The sequence below is a fragment of the Hypanus sabinus genome, chromosome 10 (genome assembly GCF_030144855.1).
Source record: "Hypanus sabinus isolate sHypSab1 chromosome 10, sHypSab1.hap1, whole genome shotgun sequence".
NCBI lineage: Eukaryota > Metazoa > Chordata > Chondrichthyes > Myliobatiformes > Dasyatidae > Hypanus > Hypanus sabinus.
In genome coordinates, this window is record NC_082715.1 from 95,047,631 (window position 1) to 95,064,530 (window position 16,900).

The 16,900-nt window shown below is 40.3% G+C and overlaps 1 protein-coding gene across 2 annotated transcripts in view; it reads left to right on the forward strand.

The window, feature by feature from the left end:
• ascc3 (activating signal cointegrator 1 complex subunit 3) overlaps positions 1-16,900 on the forward strand; it is a 374,033-nt gene that overhangs the window by 333,114 nt on the left and 24,019 nt on the right. For both annotated transcript variants that reach the window (XM_059982329.1, XM_059982330.1), the window contains exon 38: positions 10,651-10,802. In XM_059982329.1, the coding sequence (XP_059838312.1) occupies positions 10,651-10,802 (152 nt within the window). The remainder of the gene's footprint in view (positions 1-10,650; positions 10,803-16,900) is intronic.

The following is a 16,900-nucleotide window of genomic DNA, read 5'->3' on the forward strand; positions in this document are numbered from 1 at the left end:
CTGAACTTAGAAATGTTCTTAAAATTAGTTTTCCTCTTTTGTCTTTTGGCATTCATGAGTTCAATTGCAGGAATTTTTTCCATAGTTTGTCTTGCATCCTGCTTGGTGCATACGTACACTTGTTGAATCATTGCTGTCCTTCTAGTGAAGATACACCCACAGTATTAAGACCATAAAACATAGGAGCAGAATTAGGCTATTCAGCCCATCGAGTCTCCTCCACTACTTCATCATGGCTGATCCCAGATCCCACTCAAACCCATACACCTGCCTTCTCACCATATCCTTTGCTGCCCTGACCAATCAGGAAATGATCAAATTCTGCCTTAAATATACCCACAGACTTGGTCTCCACCACAGTCTGTGGCAGAGCATTCCACAGAGCCACTACTCTCTGGCTAAAAAAAAACTCGTTACCTCTGTTGTAAAAGGTCACTCCGCAATTTTGAGGCTATGCCCTCTAGTTCTGTATACACCCACCATAGGAAACATCCTCCCCACATCCAACCTATCTCGTCCTTTCAACATTCAGTAGGTTTCAATGAGATTTCCAAGCATTCTTCTAAAAGCCAGTGAGTACAGGCCCAAAGCTGCCAAATGCTTCTCATATGTTAATCCCTTCATTCCCAGAATCATCCTCTTGAACTTAGCCTGGACTCTGTCCAATGACAACACATTCTTTTTGAGATATGGGGCCCAAAGCTGTTGACAATATTCTAAGTGCAGCCTAACTAGTGTCTTATAAAGGCTCAGCATTATCCACTTGCTTTTATATTCTATTCCCCTTGAAATAAATGCCAACATTGCATTTGCCTTCTTTACCACAGACACAACCTGAAAATTAACCTTCTGGGAGTCTTGCACAAGGGCTCTGCACCTCTGATGTTTAACCTTCTCCCCATTTCAATAATAGTATGCACTATTGTTCATTTTACCAAATGCAATATCAACATTTCCCAGCATTGTATTCCATCTGCCATTTTTTGCCCATTCTTCCAATTTCTCTGAGTCCTGCTGCAATTGTGTTGCTTCCTCAGCACTACCTATCCCTCCACCTATCTTTGTATCATCTGCGATCTTTGCCACAAAACCATCAATTCCATTATCCAATTATTGATAAACAATGTGTAAAATAGCAGTCCCAATACTGATCCCTGAGGAACAACACTGGTCACTGGCAGCCCACCAGAAAAGGCCCCTTATATTCCCACTTGCTGCCTTCTGTATGTCAGCCATTCCTCTATCCATGCCAGTATCTTTCCTGTAATGCCATAAGATTTTATCTTGTTATGCAGCCTCATGTGAGGCATCTTATCAAATGCCTTCTGAAAATCGAAGTAAATGACATCCACTGCCTCTCCTTTGTCCACCCTGCTTGTTACTTACTCAAAGAACTCTAATGGAATTGTCAGGCAAGATTTCCATTTACAGAACCATGCTAAATTTGACTTAATTTATCATTGGTCTTCAAGTACCCCAAAATCTCATCCTTAATAATAGATTCCAACACTTTGCCAACCACTGAGGTTAGGCTAACTGACCTACAACTTCCTTTCTTTTGCCTTCCTCCCTTTGTAAAGAGTGGAGTGACATTTGCAATCTTCCAGTTCTCTGGGACCATGCCAGAATCAAGTGATTCTTGTAACATCATGATCAATGCTTCCATTATCTCTACAGCAATCTCTCTTAGGACTCTTGTGATATATTCCATCTGGTCCAGGTGACTTATCCACCCTAACACCTTTGAGTTTGTGTAGTACTGTTACTTTCGTAATAGTAATGGGACTCACTCCAGCTCCCTGACACTCACAGACCTCTGGTACACTGCTAATATCTTCCACAATGAAGACTGGTGCAAAGTACCCATTAAGTTCATATGCTATTTCTTTGTCCCCCACTACTACCTCACCAGCATAATTTTTCAGTGGTCCAATATCAATTCTCACCTCTTTTTTTTTCTCTTTATATAACTGAAAAAAAGCTTCTCGTATCTTCTTTATATTGTTCGGCTAGTGTTCCCTCATATTTCATCTTTTCCATTCTTATAGCTATTTTAGTTGCCTTTTGTTGGTATTTAAAAGCTTCCCAATCATCCAACTTCCCGCTCACTTTTGCTACCTAATATGCCCTTTCCCTGGGTTTTATGCTATTCTTAACTTCTCTTGTCAGCCATGGTTCCCTACCCCGCCATTTGGGAACTACTTCTTTTGTGGGACATATCTACCCTGTGCCTTGTGAACTATTCCCAGAAATATTCAGCCATCTCTGCTCTGCCGTCATCCCCAGCAGTTTCTTCTCCAATTCACCTGGGCAAGCTCCCGCCTCGTGCTTCTGTAATTCCCTTTATTCCATTGTGATACATGTGACTTATGCTTCTCTGTCTAAAATTGCAGTATGAATTCAATCATGTTATGATCACTACCTCCTAAGGGTTCCTCTACATTAAGCTTCCTAATAAGATCTGGGTTATTACATAACACCCAATCTAAGATGGCCTTTCCACGAGTAGAATTAAGCACCAAAGTTGCTCTAAATAGCCATCTCATAGGCATTCAATAATTTTCCTCTCTTGCGCTCCAACACCCATCTGATTTTTCCAATGGCCTTGCATATTGATGTCCCTGTTAAAATTGTGTCATTACCCTTATTGCATGCCCTTTCCAGCTCCCTTTGCGATCTCAACCCCACATCTTGGCTGATACAGTTGTATTTCTATGTTATATTAACTGTCCTGTTGTACATACTATTTATTACACATTACTGTAAATTGCACATTTAGACAGAGGTGTAACATTAAGATTTTTACTCCTCATGTATGTGAAGGAGGTAAGTAATAAAGTCACAGAAACAAAGAAAACCTACAGCACAATACAGGCCCTTCGGCCCACAAAGCTGTGCCGAACATGTTCTTACCTTAGAACTATCTAGGCTTACCCATAGCCCTCTATTTTTCTAAGCTCTATGTACCTATTCAGGAGCCTCTTAAAAAACCCTATTGTTTCCACCTCCACCACCACCGCTGGCAGCCCATTCCACAATTCAATTCAATACTATTTGGAAGCATATATATTATTCCCATGAAGTTTTTTTTACCCTTGCAGTTTCTTAATTCTACCCACAAAGATTCAACGTTCTCTGACCTTATGTCACCTCTTTCTATAGATGTAATTCCATCTCTTACCAACAGAACCACAGCACTGCGTATGCCTTCCTGTCTGTCCTTTCGATACAAAGTATATCCATTGATGTTAAGCTCCCAACTATGGCCTTCTTTCATCCACAAGTCAGTGAGGCACACAAAGTCATACTGACCGATCTCTAATTGTGCCATGAGTTTGTTCACCTTAATTCTGTATGCTACACACATTTAAATACAGCACCTTCAGTCATACAATCTTCACCCTTTTGAACTTCGTCTCTGTGGTACAATTTGCCTTTTTGCTCTCTCTGCATTTGTACCCAATCATGGGCTTGTTCTTCCTTATATTCATGTTACATCCATCATCTACTTGTAAACTTGCTGGCTCATCCTCAGCTCTAATATACTGGTTCCCATCCCACTACCATATTAGTTTATGGGCAGGTTTACTAGTTCTAGTAAACCTGCCCGCAGGAATATTTGTCCCCCTCGGATTCACGCGCAAACTGTTCTTTTGTACAGGTCACACCTGCCCCAGAAGAGGTCCCAATTGTCCAGAAATCTGAATCCCTGTCTCCTGCTCAAATTCTTCGACCATGCATTTATCTGCCACTTCACTCTGTTCCTGTCATCACTGTTGTATGGCACAGGCAGCAATCCTGAGATTACTACCCTTGAGATCCTGCTTCTCAGCTTCCTTCCTAATTCCCTGTGTTCTTTTTTTCATGATTCCTTTTTCGACCTATGTCGTTGGTACCCATATGAACCATGACTTCTGGCTGCTCACCCTCCCTTTTCAGGATTTTGTGGACATGTTCAGAAATGTCACGGACCCTGGCACCTGAGAGGTAAACTACCATCCGTGTTTCCTTTTTCTGTCCACAGAATCAACTATCTGTTTCCCCCCCCCCCCCCGACAATAGATTACCCTATTACTGTTGCCATCTTCTTCAGTTCCCTATTGTTCTGAGCTACAGAGCCAGAGGCATGGCCACTGTTGTTCCCCCAGGTAAGTCATTCCTTCCCCCACCCCAAGGTACTCAAAATAGAGTACTTACTGTTGAGGGGGACGGCCACAGGGGAGCTCTCCACAATCCGATGTTCTCCCTTCCTCCTCACAGTCATCCATTTATCTATCTCTTGTAGCCTTGGGGTGACTACCTCTCTGTAGCTCCTGTCTATCACTGCTTCACTTTCCTAACAAGCTGAAGGTTCTCTAACATAATCTCTAAGGAGCTGCATCTCGAATCACCTGGTGCAGATGTGGCCATTGGGGAGGATGGAAGTCTTTTGGAAATCCCACATCGGACACCCAGAACAGAGCACTGTCTCTGTAGGAATAACTCCTATTCTCTCAAGATTTAAGTAAGAATGAACTTACCTACTTAACTAATAAAAAAACACGAAATGCTGGCAGAACTCAGCAGGCCAGACAGCATCTGTGGGAGGAGGTAATAATGACGTTTCGGGCCGAAACCTTTCATCAGGAGTGAAGTAACATGGGATGGTCGAGGGGGGGGGATAAGAAGTGGGGGGAGGGATAAAGTAGAGAGCTGGGAAGTGATAGGCTGGAGAGAAATGGGCTAAGGGGAAGGTGGAGAATTATGGGAAATAAAAGAGAAAGAAAGGTAGGGCTGGGGGGAGAGATTATAGTGAGGGGGGGAAGAGAGAAAGAGAACCGGACTAAAATAATATTTAGGGATGGGGTAAGGGTGGGGGGCAGGGGTATCAATGGAGGTCAGTGAGTTGGATGTTCATGCTGGCAGGATGGAGGCTACCTAAGTGGGAGATAAGGTATTGCTCCATCGACCTTCGCCTCCAACTTTCACCCCGCCCTCAAATTCACCTGGTCTATTTCCGACACCTCCCTCCCCTTTCTAGATCTTTCTGTTTCTATCTCTGGAGGCACCCTATCTACTACAAACCTACTAACTCCCACAGCTACCTAGACTATTCCTCCTCCCACCCTGTCTCCTGCAAAAATGCTATCCCTTTCTCTCAATTCCTCCGCCTCCGCCGCATCTGCACTCAGGATGAGGCCTTTCATTTTAGGACAAAGGAGATGTCTTCCTTTTTTAAAGAAAGGGGCTTCCCTTCGTCCACTATCAACTCTGCCCTCCATTGCGTCTCCCATATTTCACACACCTCTGCCCTCACCCCATCCCCCCACCAGCCCACCAGGGATAGTCCCCCTGGTCCTCACCTATCACCCTACCAGCCTACAGTTCCAACGCATAATCCTCCGTAACTTCCGCCACTCCCTACGTGATCCCACCACCAACCACATCTTCCCCTCCCCCCCCACTCCCGGCTTTCCGCAGGGATCACTCCCTACGTGACTCCCTTGTCCATTCATTCCCCCCCCCCCCCCCCATCCCTCCCCACGGACCTCTCTCCGGGCACTCATCCCTGCAAATGGAAGAAGTGCTACACCTGCCCCCACACTTCTTCCCTCACCACCATCCCAGGCCTCAGACAGTCTTTTCAGGTGAGGCACCACTTTACCTGTGAGTCAACTGGGGTGATATACTGTATCCGGTGCTCCCGATGTGGCCATTTATACATTGGGGAGACCCGCTGCAGACTGGGAGACCGTTTCGCCGAACACCGGCACACAGTCCTCCAGCAGTGGCGGGATCTCCCTGTGGCCACACACTTCAATTCCACAGACCACTCCCACTCCAACATGTCTGTCCATGGCCTCCTCTACCGTCAAGATGAGGCCACACACAGGTCGATGAAGTAATACCTTATCTCCCGCCTAGGTAGCCTCCTTCCTGCCGGCATGAACATCCAACTCACTGACCTCAGTTGATACCCCTGCCCCCCATCCTTACCCCCATCCCTATCTATTATTTTAGTCTGGTTCTCTTTCTCTCTCTTTTTCCCCCCTCACTATAATCTCTTCACCCCAGCCCCACCTTTCTTTCTCTTTTATTTCCCATAATTCTCCACCTTCCCCCAGCCCATTTCCCTCCAGCCTATCACTTGCCAGCTTTCTACTTTATCCCTCCCCCCACTTCTTATTCCCCCTCAACCATCCCATGTTACTTCACTCCTGATGAAGGGTTTCAGCCCGAAACGTCGTTATTACCTCCTCACATAGATGCTGTCTGGTCTGCAGAATTCCGCCAGCATTTCTTATTTTTTTATTTCCAGCATCTGCAGATTCACTCGTGTTACCTGCTTAACTTGCCTGACCAAACTTAACTTACCTGTTCTCACCAAAGCCTTGTTGAGCAAAAGCCTTACTACTCTGCCTCAGACTACTCTGACGATACCGCTCCGTTAGGCGGTACCTCTCTCTTATAGAGATTGAGGTTTTAAAGCTGTTCGGCAGACCTGTGCAGGAATGCTTCTGCAACTGCGCAATACTACAATCAACAACTTCCATTGAAAAACTTACTGCTTTTTAAAGCTCTTCAATGGACCTGCACAGGAACCCTTCTGTTGCATCTGGACAGAACTCCAATCAATTAGTGAGGAGTTTCAAGATTTAGGCTGAGTGATGATGATGAAAAACTTGTATATCGAAACCAAGGTAGTGTGCATGTATATATAGTAGAAGCTTACAGTAACCTAATAATACAATAGGCAAGAAATAGTAAATATATATACTGGGAATAATACCAGAAGAAAGCATCAAAAATTAATTGAATTGCTGCCTGAATGTGTAAACAATACCACTGTTTAAAAAGGATTTTGGTGGCTTGTTTGCCTTAGGTAAATGTAGCCCTCATGCATCTCCTTTAAGTTGTGATTACATAAACAGTCTAATATAAACTTCTGTACATTGAACCAGCTCTTGTATGACTTTTGAATAAGCTGCTGTGTATAAAGATAATCAATTTTTTCTGGCTGCAGTAAGCAGAGAGAGAGAAAAAAATTGCTTCTTTCATCTAATCACTGACCCTTTACACCTAAAATCAGGACTTGCAAATAAACAGGATGGTGAAGAATAAAAGGCTTTTGGGGACAGCTGAGCATTTCATTAAAATTTAAAATAGGCACTCTTCTTGCAGACAGGTCCTTTAACAAAAGCTGCAAGATCTGATTAAATAGCTTGGGCTACTGAAATGTTAATATGAACACCAGTGAGTAGAGGTTGCAGTGTTTCAAATGTGTTCTTTACACGCTACAGATCCACGCCAGCTTCCATTTTGAAGCTCTGTTAATTCCTCTACTGTGTAATTTGAGAAAATGTCATCATTGTCGGCATTCATCTCAAAATTATAACTTCTAAACAATTGGGAATATTGCAAGATATTTTTTCAATGTAGGGGGAATGTTTGGCAGCCTTGCCACAACTAACACTTTTAACTCTAGTGCCTCCCATTGTGTGGAAAGACATCATGTAGGTGGGTGGGTCAATAATTTCAACATGTCAGTCATGAGGATGATATAGCTTCAATGCAACTTTAAGCAGGCTTTCCAAGGTTTCTAGCATATTCAGGTGAAGGTTAGGAAAGGCCACAGTGGTGCTGGGTATGGGTTTAAGAAGATTACTGAGGTTTTGCAATAAAACAACAACCTCACTGATGCTTTCTTGAGTTACTCTTAAAAAAACTTTCTTCACAGACCTTGTTGTTGGATGGCCGTTTAGATAGCTCTGACAACATTTTGTTAGAATTTGTGAACCTCAGCATTCAGCTTCCAACTGTTGTGGGTGCCAAATTGTTAATTGTCCTGATGAAGAGTCTCTGTCTGAAACATTGACTGGTGCTTCCACAAGTGCTGCCTGGCCTGCTGAGTTCCTCTAGCATTATGTGTGTGTTGTTAATTGCACCGTGTAGGTTTTCAAGGCTTCATCACTCTGGGTGCTCTTTAAGAGGTTTTTTTTTAAAAAGCCAGACACAGTGAGGATCAGTGAGAACTTCCAGAGTAACAGTGTTGCTAATCCTCACATTCCTCAGGCTTCAGTCACCATATCTACCTCAATACTGTACAGACAAGGGATAACATTTTTACCTTAACATGTCTGAAGATTTTCTAGGGAAGCTCAGAATGGAAAAATAGTAGCAGATATTTTCAGCATATTGAAACAAAGCTTTCTACTTTCTGAACGTGGTGGACATTCTTTACTAATTGTCAATGATTACATGGTTCTTCTATGGGATTCTAATTAGGAATTTCACAGTTGTCAGTTATCTGGACATCAGTGCATAAGGTAGTTCACCTGATGGCTTGTTTACCAAGACAATAAAGGCAGTTGAGCCTCTAGTTGTCAACTATATTTATTTTGCAGTCAAAACTCCTGCAGAAATTAACCAAGGCAGTTCATCAACTAGAAGGGCTTCGCCTCACCCAGTCATATTTCTGCAGCTGCCATGGGCAGTCCATCCTCACTGTTCACTTCCCACCTCTACTTAGGCCAACTGGTATCCTTGTCTCCAAACTGGAAGTATAACTGAAGGTGTGTCAGTAAGCAGTCTTGTTCACTAAGCCATCAGTAAGTTGAAAATGTTTCTATATCAATATATCAACTATATCAATGTAAATTTATTATCAAAGTATGTATATGTGATCATGTACAACCTTGAGATTTATTTTTGCCCACATTCACAGTAGAACAAAGTAATACAATAGAATCAATGAAAAAGTACACAAAAATAAAGATGACAAGCAATGATGCTTTAAAAAATACATTTGAAACAGATGCTTATCACCTGAGCTCTTGTATGTGATGCTTTTTCTACAACTATTATCAGGAAGTTTGAGCAAGTTAACCTGGTCGCTCCAACGTTCTTACCTGCCATTGATCTGAACTCAGCTGAGCTGTGAGCTCAACTAAGCCTCATTAAAATATTCAAATATTACATCTGCTACTGAAGAATGGATTCATTGTCTGCAGATCTCTGATTTTTTTAACATTTGAACCAATCATTTCCAGTTTTAATGGGGATTCCACTGAAATCTTTTTATAATTGAATTTGACGAGCTTGAGTACAATGCACAGCCATTATTATGTTATGTGTTTAAACAGGCAAGGCAAGTTGAATTTCTATCCCCTCAAATGTGGCTCAAGTCAGTATTTATTGTCATAAGCTTGTATAACTCTGACAAGAATCACAAAATCCAAGAATCATTTGGATAGAGCCATACTGATCTCCTAAAGCATGTCTTAAATACTGATTATTTTTATATAAAACCCAATTTAAAACCCATGTAACTTGTTAAGAACTATGAATCCTTTTACATCCAGTATTTAAGCCAAGATGCTTTTATCATATTTATTTCAGACTGAGGTTGTGAAGCTTACTGTTTTATTTTTTTCTGTAAATCTAAACACCAATTAATCTTTGGTTTATTTAACCTATTACAGTTCTGCAGCAAATAGCTAATTAAACTTTGAGTCAAAACACCGGTTATATAATAACAATTAAATTTTATGACAGCAAAATAATGAGCTGGAAAGATGCTAGATAATCTAGACATTTCCACACTGAACTGATGGCATTTCTCGTGTGTTAGTACCATTGCAGTTACAATTCTAATGTGAACTCAGAAGTTGTGAACTTGCTGGCAAAAAAGTTGGCAATTTCCTCATCTACACTCCTGACAATGGACTTCACATTGTTACAGCAGCAGGGTGCAAACTTACTGCAATTCAATATCAGTTACATTGCCAAGTCTACTCACAAAAACAGCACCAGCTTACATGTGGCAGGGAATGGGCGAGGTCTGCTAGCCAAAGCTTACTAGCCAAAGGACAGGCTGAAACAAACAAAAGTATAACTGAACCATCCATAAAGAAAAGGGGGAAAATGAAATATTTCACCTGCAGATGTTCTCTTGTTTGTGATTGGAATATTTAACCTTTCTACTCACTGCACCACTGTACCTCACACAACTTATTTTATACTAAGGAAAGGTTGGAAAGGGGAAGGGAAAGGATTCAGAACTAAACACGGGAAAGCAAGACTGAGGTAGAAATTGGTGATAAAGTAGGGTTTCAGAACAGAAAATACCTCCAATACAGTTAGCAATGTACCAGAGAAAGAAGTGAGATAGAGAGTCTTGAGTAGTCCTAAAGAAAAGACTGCTATAGTCATCATGGTTTCAGTTAAGTTACCAGACTGAAAAAAATAAATACAATTGGGAGAAATACTTCAGAACAAGAAGATTTGTGGTAAAAGAAAATTGCTGAAGCTTCTCAGCAGATCAGGGGTCAGTTTTAAAAAGAGAGCAAAGTTAGCATTTCAAGTCAGAGACTCTTTGTTAGAGCAATTAACGGGATGAAACATTAACTGAACCTCTATTGATATGTGGTACCTAAACTGAGTGTTTTCAGCATTTTTAGTTTTTATTTCAAATTTGTAGTTTGGAAGATAATTTGTAGATTTGAATTCGAAGTCTGTTTACTGGTCTGATACATGTTATTAATTAGTAAGTGTGAGTTCAGAGATTTAATAGAAATTGGAGAATTAAAATACCTGTTGACTTGTAATTGTCTCATGTTATTCTTAAATTCAACATTATTCATTAATGTCTTGTCTCTTGCCTTTATTTAGGCTATGCTGGATGTGGCAGCAAATAATGGCTGGCTCGTTACTGCACTCAACATAATCAACCTGATCCAAATGGTGATTCAAGGCAGATGGGTACATGACTCCTCTCTGATCACCCTGCCAAATATTGAGCAACAACACCTCTACCTCTTCAGGTATCTATTGCTGCTAATCATTGTGAGATGTTATAATGAACATGGGTATCTGTCATTTTTTCATCAAGATTATCATTGTTTCAAATTTGTTATGATTTACATTAAGAAAGTGATATGATTATTGGATATGTTTACTTATACATTTAATGCATATGTGTCTACATAAATGCATGATATACTGAAGATTCTACTTGGTTTTAATTTTTTATGTCTAAAGGTTCTAAAAGATATTCATGAAGGGACCAAGATATACAAAAACACCTCACACCAAAGAGTAATTTCAAAGCACATTAACTTTACATTCATGTATGCTTTAGAATAAAAAGGTTTAAATAATTTACAAAATGCATATACACAGACACACACACAGAGTTAACAATCTAAAAAGCATTCAAGAAGCAAAATGGGCTGGATTTTGCTGGGAAATGTCAGAAGTTTCACAAGGAATTCTTGGCATTTCTCAAATAAATGCCAAGCACAGAAATCCCAAAATACTGATTGAACTTCACTGCTCATTTTTCAGCTTTGCTAAAGATGCTTTAACAGGGTATTTAGAAAATTGTCATACAGTCAACATAATTTTCTAAAAGGCAACAAAAGAATTGATTACTTTGAGTATGTAATGAGCAGAGTGGATAAAAGGAAATAAGTAGCAGCATTGTTTTTGTATTAAAAAATTGATATTGTATCATAGAGACAGATTACTGCTTGAGAAAAGAGTTCAATAAATTTTAGACTGAATAGAGAGGATAGACTGACAAAAAATAGTAAGGATAAATGAGTCAATTTCAAGTTGGCTAGCTCTAATCAGTGGAATACCACAGAGGGGTCTCAATTATTATGTCTGTATTAATGACATATGAAGGGACCAATGTCATTGTAACAAAATGCACTGGTGATGGGTAGAAAAACAACAGAAAGGTTTATGAGATTATTCACTTATTCAGGAAGAGGAGAAAACCAAAATGGGGAAAGACTACAGATGCAGTTGTACAGAGGAATTTGGGTGAACTCATAAATGTCAAAGTTAGTAGATAGTAAGCAATCAAGGATGAGAAAGAAATATTGAACTTTTTTGACAAGAGTAATAGAGTATAATGCAGAGACATTTGTCTGTACAGGGCATTGGAGAACTATACCTACTGTGCTGCAAACACAAGGAAATCTGCAGATATTGGAAATTCAAGCAACACACACAAAATGCTGGTGGAACGCAGCAGGCCTCTCGGCTGGAAACGTCAACTGTATTTCTTCCTGTAGATGCTGCCTGGCCTGCTGTGTTCTACCAGCATTTTGTGTGTGTTGCCTGCTGTGCTGCAGGCAACTTTAGGTTTTGTGTAACATGAAGTAGTTTGGAAAAATGTGAAAGCCATCAAAGTTTAAAGTAAATTTATATATATATATATATATATATATATATAGATATAGAGAGAGAGAGAGAGAGAGAGAGAGAGAGAGAGAGAGAGAGAGAAAGAGAAAAAAGAAAAAAAAAACAAAAAAATAAAATAAAATAAAATTGTGAGATTCATCTCAAGCCTGGTTGATGTCCCTGACCGACTGATCTGAAATGTGTCGGGATGTTTCTTGATTCTAAATGGCAAATGGCATCATGCAGTTTCTCGAGCTCTTGATTACAGTCTGCTGCTGGTAGTAGGTATACTTCAGTGATGATCACAGGTTAGAATTCCTTATGTAAATGGCACTTGATCATTAGGCGATCAAGGTCAGGGAACGTGAGTTCGACTTGTTTCCCAAGGTGTAGAGGTTGTTTCATAAGGAATAGTTAAGTGCATTGGGCCAACAATTCTTGAAGATTTTAGAATTAGAGGTGGAAAATTCAGAGACATGACTTGACCATTGGATTCAAAATTGGTTTTCCCATAGAAGACAGTAGTCATAAGTGGAAGGAGGTCCATAACAAGTGGTGTTCTGCAGGAATCCATACTGGGACCCCTACTGTTTGTGATATACAGTATATAAATGATGTGGATGAAATGTGAATGTGTAGGTTAGTAACTTTGTTGATGACACAGGATCGGTGATGTTGTGGAAAGTGTAGAAGATTGCCAAAGGATACAATGGGATATAGATCATAAGACATAGGAGGAGAATTAGACCATTCAGCTCATCAGGTCTTCTCTACTACTCCATCATGGCTGATTTATTAATATTCTCAACCCCATTTTCCTCCCTTTTCCAATAATCTTTCTTCATCTTGATTAACCAAGAACCTATCAACCTCCACCTTAAATATACCCAATAAACTGACCTCCACAGCAGTCTGTGGCAATGAATTCCACACATTCACCACCCTCTGACTAAATAAGTTTTTCCTCATCTCTGTTCTAAATGAACATCCATCTATTCTGAGGCTGAGTCCTCTGGTCCTATACTCACCCGCTATGAGAAACGCCCCTTCAATATTCAATAGGTTTCAATGAGATTCCACCTCCCTCTCCCCCCCCCCACCCCCATTCTTTTAAACTTCAGCGAGTACAGGAGCCATCAAATGCTTCTCATGTGTTAACCCATTCATTCCTGGGATCATTATCATGAACCTCTTCTGGGCCCTTTCCAATGCCAACACTTCTTTTCTTAGAAAAGGGGCCCAAAACTGCTCACAATATTCCCAAGTGCAGTCTAACCAATGCCTTATAAAGCCTCAGCATTACATCCTTGCTTTTATACTCCAGTCCTCTCGAAATGATTACCAACATTACATTTGCCTTCCTTACCACTGACTCAGCCTACAAGTTAACTTTTGGGGAACTGTGCATGAGGTCTCCCATGTCCCTTTGCACCTCTGATTTTTTTTAATTTTCTCCTCATATGGAAAATAATCTATGTCTTTATTCCTTCTGTCAAAGTGCATGACCATGCCACTTCTTTGCCAATCCCCCCCAATCTGTCTAAGTCCTTCTGTAGCCACCCAGATTTCTCAACACTGCCTGTTCCTCCATCTATCTTTGTATTTTCCATGTGGCAGGAGGTTGAACAAACAAAGGGATCCATACTCCTTGAAAATAGCTGCACAAATTGTTAAGCTGGTAAAGGAAACATATGGCCTGTTTGTTTTGATCAATCAAGTTAGTTTGCAGCTTTATAAAACAGGTTAGGCTGTATCTGAAGTACTGCATTCAGTTTTGGTCATCCTGTTATAGGAATCATGTGGAGCCTCTGGAGAGAGTGCAGAAAAGCTTCACCAGAATTGGAGGATACGTATTATGAGGAGAGGACAGACAGACTACGGTTGTTTTCTCAGGAGTAGTGGAAGCTGAGGGGAGACCAAAGAGAAGTTTATAAAATTATAAGAGGCATAGATAGAGTAGGCAACTGGTATCTTTCTCACAAAGATGAAATAACTAATACTAGAGGGCATGCTTTTAAGATGAGAAGCAGAAAGGAGATATGCAGGACAAGTTACTTTTACAGAAACGTTGATTGAGTCTGGAGTATGCTTCCAGTGATGGTGGTGGAGGCAGATGCAATAGAGGCATTTAATAAGCTTTTAGATAAACATATGAGAATACAGAAAATGGAGGAATATGGGCTATATGTCGGCGGAAGATTTTAGTTTAACTAGCTATCATTAGTTTAATTAATTCAACACAATATCAAGGGCCTGTTCCTGTACTGTGCTGTTCTATAGTCTGAATCAGAAAATGCTTAAAGCAGTCGGCTGGTTTAGCAGTATTTTTGGAATGTAATATGATTAATGCCCCATATTCAGAACAAAGTTCATTGTGTGAGGTCATCCACTTTGTATCCAAGAAAGTCAGTGAAGAACATCCTCATCCTGTCTTCCACAATCATTGTGATCAGATGAATTACAAGACTCTGTTGAGCAAATGCAGCTCTGATTTATCTGGCAAGGTCCTGCAATTGTGAATACAACAAACCTGCTTTGACCAGCATTTAAGCCATGCCCCTTACTGAACAAGCTGTCAAAGTTGTCAAACAGACTGATTACAGTGATTAAATGTATTTAAATTAACTAAATTGAAAGAAATGTAAACTGTTTGAATCCAGTCCCATTCTCTTCCAGCCAGCCATTCCTCTCCGTTGAAATGAATGGAGTGGATCAATCTGTCCACTCAGATTCATCTAACCAGCAGACAGATTTACAAGAATAACTGCTGGAAACTGCAAGATATTGGAGTTCCAGCAAGGAACTTCTAGAAATCCAATGTTTGAATGACAGTGACAAGCTCCTGTCAAGATTCTATGTTCACCTTAAATTTTCTGATGTAGGAAGTGCCAGCAGCTACACATGAAATAGGAAATACTTCTCAAAAAAAAATCCTGACCATATTTTCCTGAATAAGAGAACATAAGAACATAAGAGATAGGAGCAGGAGTAGGCCAATCGGCCCCTCAAGCCTGCTCCGCCATTCGACAAGATCATGGCTGATCCGATCTTAACTCTAGTTTTCACCGAATCCCACAAGGCAACAGTGCCAACCAACAGGGCACCATGCCGCCCATTTTATTTTATTATTCATCCCGCCCAAACCCATGTGATCACCCGGGGTAAAAAAAAACGATTTGCCAATTGAGGAGAAAAAATCTGGAAAATTCCTCTCTGACCCATCCAGGCTATCGAAAACTGGTCCAGGAGATCACATGGCTGATCTAAACCTAGCCTCATGTCCACTGACCTGCTCGCTCACTGTATCCCCTAATGCCATTTTTATCCAGGAAAATGTCTATCTCCGTTTTGAATTTATTGAGTGTAGTAGCTTCCACAGCTCTCTGGGGCAGTAAATTTCACAGCCCCACTACCCTCTGAGTGAAGAAATTTCTCCTCATCTCAGTCCTGGAACGGCATCCCCTTATTTTAAGATTATGCCCCCTAGTCCTAGTTTCACCCATCATTGGAAACATTCTCCCCGCATCCACCCAATCAAGCCCCTTCACAATCTTATATGTTTCAATAAGATCGCCTCTCATTCTTCGGAACTCCAATGAGTAGAGTCCCAATCTACTCAACCTCTCATCATACATCAACCCACCCATCCCCGGAATAAGAGATAAGAATCTGTCGAAGAAATAGTAATAAGTGTAAATCTATAAGTTGTTGAATGGATAGAAAAAAGTAAATAAAAAACATTAATGAAATATTTCATTGTCACCAGGGCAGGTTGAACTCAAAAATGTAGAAATTATTTTTGACTTGTGCATTATGCTGACCAACCCCATCAGGGAAATTGTATTCAATTTTGACTACTGGCCTTCAGCAAAGAGATATCATTTTGGAAGGAATGATATCAGAATTCCAAACAAAACTATCTTAAATTATTTAGAGGCAGGAAGGTTGAGGAATGATTTAATTTAAAATGATAAGATTTTGATAGAGAACATACAAGAAAGAACAATTTGTCTGTATAGGAATATAGAACATGCAAGTATAACCTTGACGATGGGAACATTCATATAGGAGTTAAATCAGAAGGCTCTTTTTCACACACAAACAGCAGTACAAAAGCAAAACTCTGCCAACAAAAGTAATGAATGTTGAATTAATTAATATTTTCTGCATTGTAATCAATAGTTTATTTTTATTAGTTAATGCCTTTAAGAGTTTAGGGTCAACAAGCAAAAAGATGACCTGAGGCACAGATAAATCATAATTTAATGGAATTTCAAAATAAGTTTAAGGACCTGAATATTCTTCTTCCTATGTTAAACCATGAAGATAAATAAAGGAAAGCAACATTTTAATAGAAGCCCTTCAGTACTTTACTTCACAGGTTCACCATTGACGTCCATTGGGTCACATAGCCTTTAACTTATATCCATACTGGCCATTAAATATCCATTTACATTAATCCTATACTAATTCCATTATTCTCTCCACATTCCCATCAACTCCCCCTTACTTGTATATGAGACACAATTTACAATGCTCAATTAACCTACCAATTTGCACATATTTTGGATGTGGGGAGAAATTGAAGTACCCAGGGAGAATTTGTACAAGCTCAGCAAGAGTCTAGGAAGAGCACTCAGACAGTCTCTGAGGTCAGCATTGAATCCAGGTTGCTAAAGCTATGATGCATTAGCTTTACTAACTGTGTCATAATGCAGCTCAAATATCT